At 33.4% G+C, this 2,138-nt stretch overlaps 1 protein-coding gene across 1 annotated transcript; it reads left to right on the forward strand.

Moving 5' to 3' along the window:
* Positions 1 to 403: 403 nt before the first annotated feature.
* Positions 404 to 1,570, forward strand: TM35_000361870 (uncharacterized protein; the record flags this gene model as incomplete). Its single annotated transcript, XM_029029372.1, has 1 exon — positions 404 to 1,570. The coding sequence occupies one exon, from the start codon at positions 404 to 406 to the stop codon at positions 1,568 to 1,570; it is 1,167 nt and encodes a 388-aa protein (XP_028879393.1).
* Between the last annotated feature and the right edge of the window lie 568 nt (positions 1,571 to 2,138).

Raw genomic sequence — 2,138 nt, forward strand, 5'->3', positions numbered from 1 at the left:
GTATTAATATCGACTCTTGTGAATTTTTCTACAGTATTGGTACATTTAGAGTAGGACTAGGTACGTTTAAACATAAAAAGGTTAGACGTACATAGACTTTTTATACATTTCCCCATATACAGCTCTGAGTAGTAGTCGTTTACGTTATTATTATTATTAATCTTTTTCTAAGCTTGAATAAGAAATTCAATTATACATTTCTATATACAGCGTAGATAAGATCTATCCGGATATAGATACAGAGATACAGAATAAGCATACATTCATTCATTCATTCATTCATATATTGATATACTTTAAATATATATATATATATATATATATATATTGATATACTTTAAAAAAATATATATATATATATATTTATATATTTATTTATTTATATTTATTTATTAAAAAGGGGATGAGTGCTCAGTGTCCTCCCCTTACGTGCCGCATTACACCGCCTGGCCGGGCAGTACGTGTAAACAAACAGTTAACCACCACTTGTACAATGTGTAGTTGTTCATTAAATACAGAGGCGTTATTCCCTGATGGACCACCATCGCCTCCACTTCCACTCTCACGATGTGAATTACATGAATTACTCCTCGCCCTCCCTAATCGTCTACAGGAATCCCCATGGCATCTCTGTTACGATACTGAACACGATGGCTTTTCACTGCAGAACTTCTATCGCGTTATGCAAAAAGTGAATGCAGATGGATATAGTGGTATTGGTGTGTTTGTAGTGACGAGTGGAGTATTGGACTCACAACCATTATCATCAACAACAACAACAACAACAACATCGCCGGGTGAAAACGCTACTGTGATTGGCTGTTTTACACCGCAGGTGCCATGCTTGGAACACTCACAACACGGATTCTTTGGAACGGAAGAAACATTTGTTTTTAGCTACGCAAATGGACTATTACCTAATAATAATAATATTAGTAATAATAATAGTAATAATAACATTAGTACTAGCTTGAGTGGTTTGGGGAGACGTGGCTCACAACTCTCTACTACTAATATGTCTATGGGTGTAATAGGAAAGAATAATAATAATAATAATAATAATAATATTCGTAGTTCCAATGGGTATGGATCACCCTTCTATTCACCTCCACAGACGCCGGCTGGCCGTGTATCTACACTATTACCTCGTATCTTATCTTTTTACGGTTGGGTGATGGAAGAAGATAATAGAGAGTTTATATTCTGTGCGAATGATTTCTTTGGTATTGGTGGGGGTCGTGATGGGGCGGCTATTTTAGTGGATAGTAACTTATTGCATGGAAGTAGTAGTATTCACTGTGGGACCTTTGCCTCTCCACCACTCTGTGGAAAAGTCCATCCAACACTGCGGCACTCTGAGTTTACAATTCTTCGAATGGTGTGGTTTAAAGTAAAAGAGCGAAAGAGAAGCTTTACTTGTATGGATTTACCGAAACGGGAACCGTGTGAGTGTGGGAGAGTGATGGAAAGTATGTTTGGGGGTTTTAGAAAGTGTTTACAGAATAATGCAGAGAAGAAGGGTTGGCATCTCTGTAGTGATGACCTGGGCGTACTTTTTACTTCCAGATAACTCTCTCTCTCTCTCTCTTGTTGTTATTATTTTTATTTTTGGGTTATTCTCTTTTGTATATTGTATCATTGTCTTCATAAGAAGTGGTTTTTGGTGTTTAATAATTTCTACTGAATGTATATGTATATGTTTTTTTTTTTTATTTATTATTTGTTTGTTTTTCATTCGTCTATTTTCTATTTTCTTTCTTTTTTTTTTTTTTGTGCTTCTTTTTGTGCCCCATGTTATCTTTGCATGTTTTGCTACTATTGTTGTAAATTGTTGTTATTATTATTATTATTTCTGTCTTGGCTGCTGTTTTTTTTTTTTTTTTTTTATGTTCTGTGATGATATGCAGCCACTATCAAAAATTTGTTTTTTTTATTTATTTATTATTTTTGTTTTGTTTTTCCTTTCTTTTCCTCCTGCATATATTTTTATTGTTTTTTCTATTATTTTAAACATTCCTGAATGTTACACCCTTTATGTATATTTATGTATTTAAGTGGAGATCTGCCTTTATTTTGTTTATTTTCTATTCTTTTTCTCTTTCCCCCTTTTTTTTTTCTCTATGTTTATTTTTTTTTTT

The sequence above is a fragment of the Trypanosoma theileri genome (genome assembly GCF_002087225.1).
Source record: "Trypanosoma theileri isolate Edinburgh chromosome Unknown TM35_Tth_36_V1, whole genome shotgun sequence".
Lineage (NCBI taxonomy): Eukaryota > Euglenozoa > Kinetoplastea > Trypanosomatida > Trypanosomatidae > Trypanosoma > Trypanosoma theileri.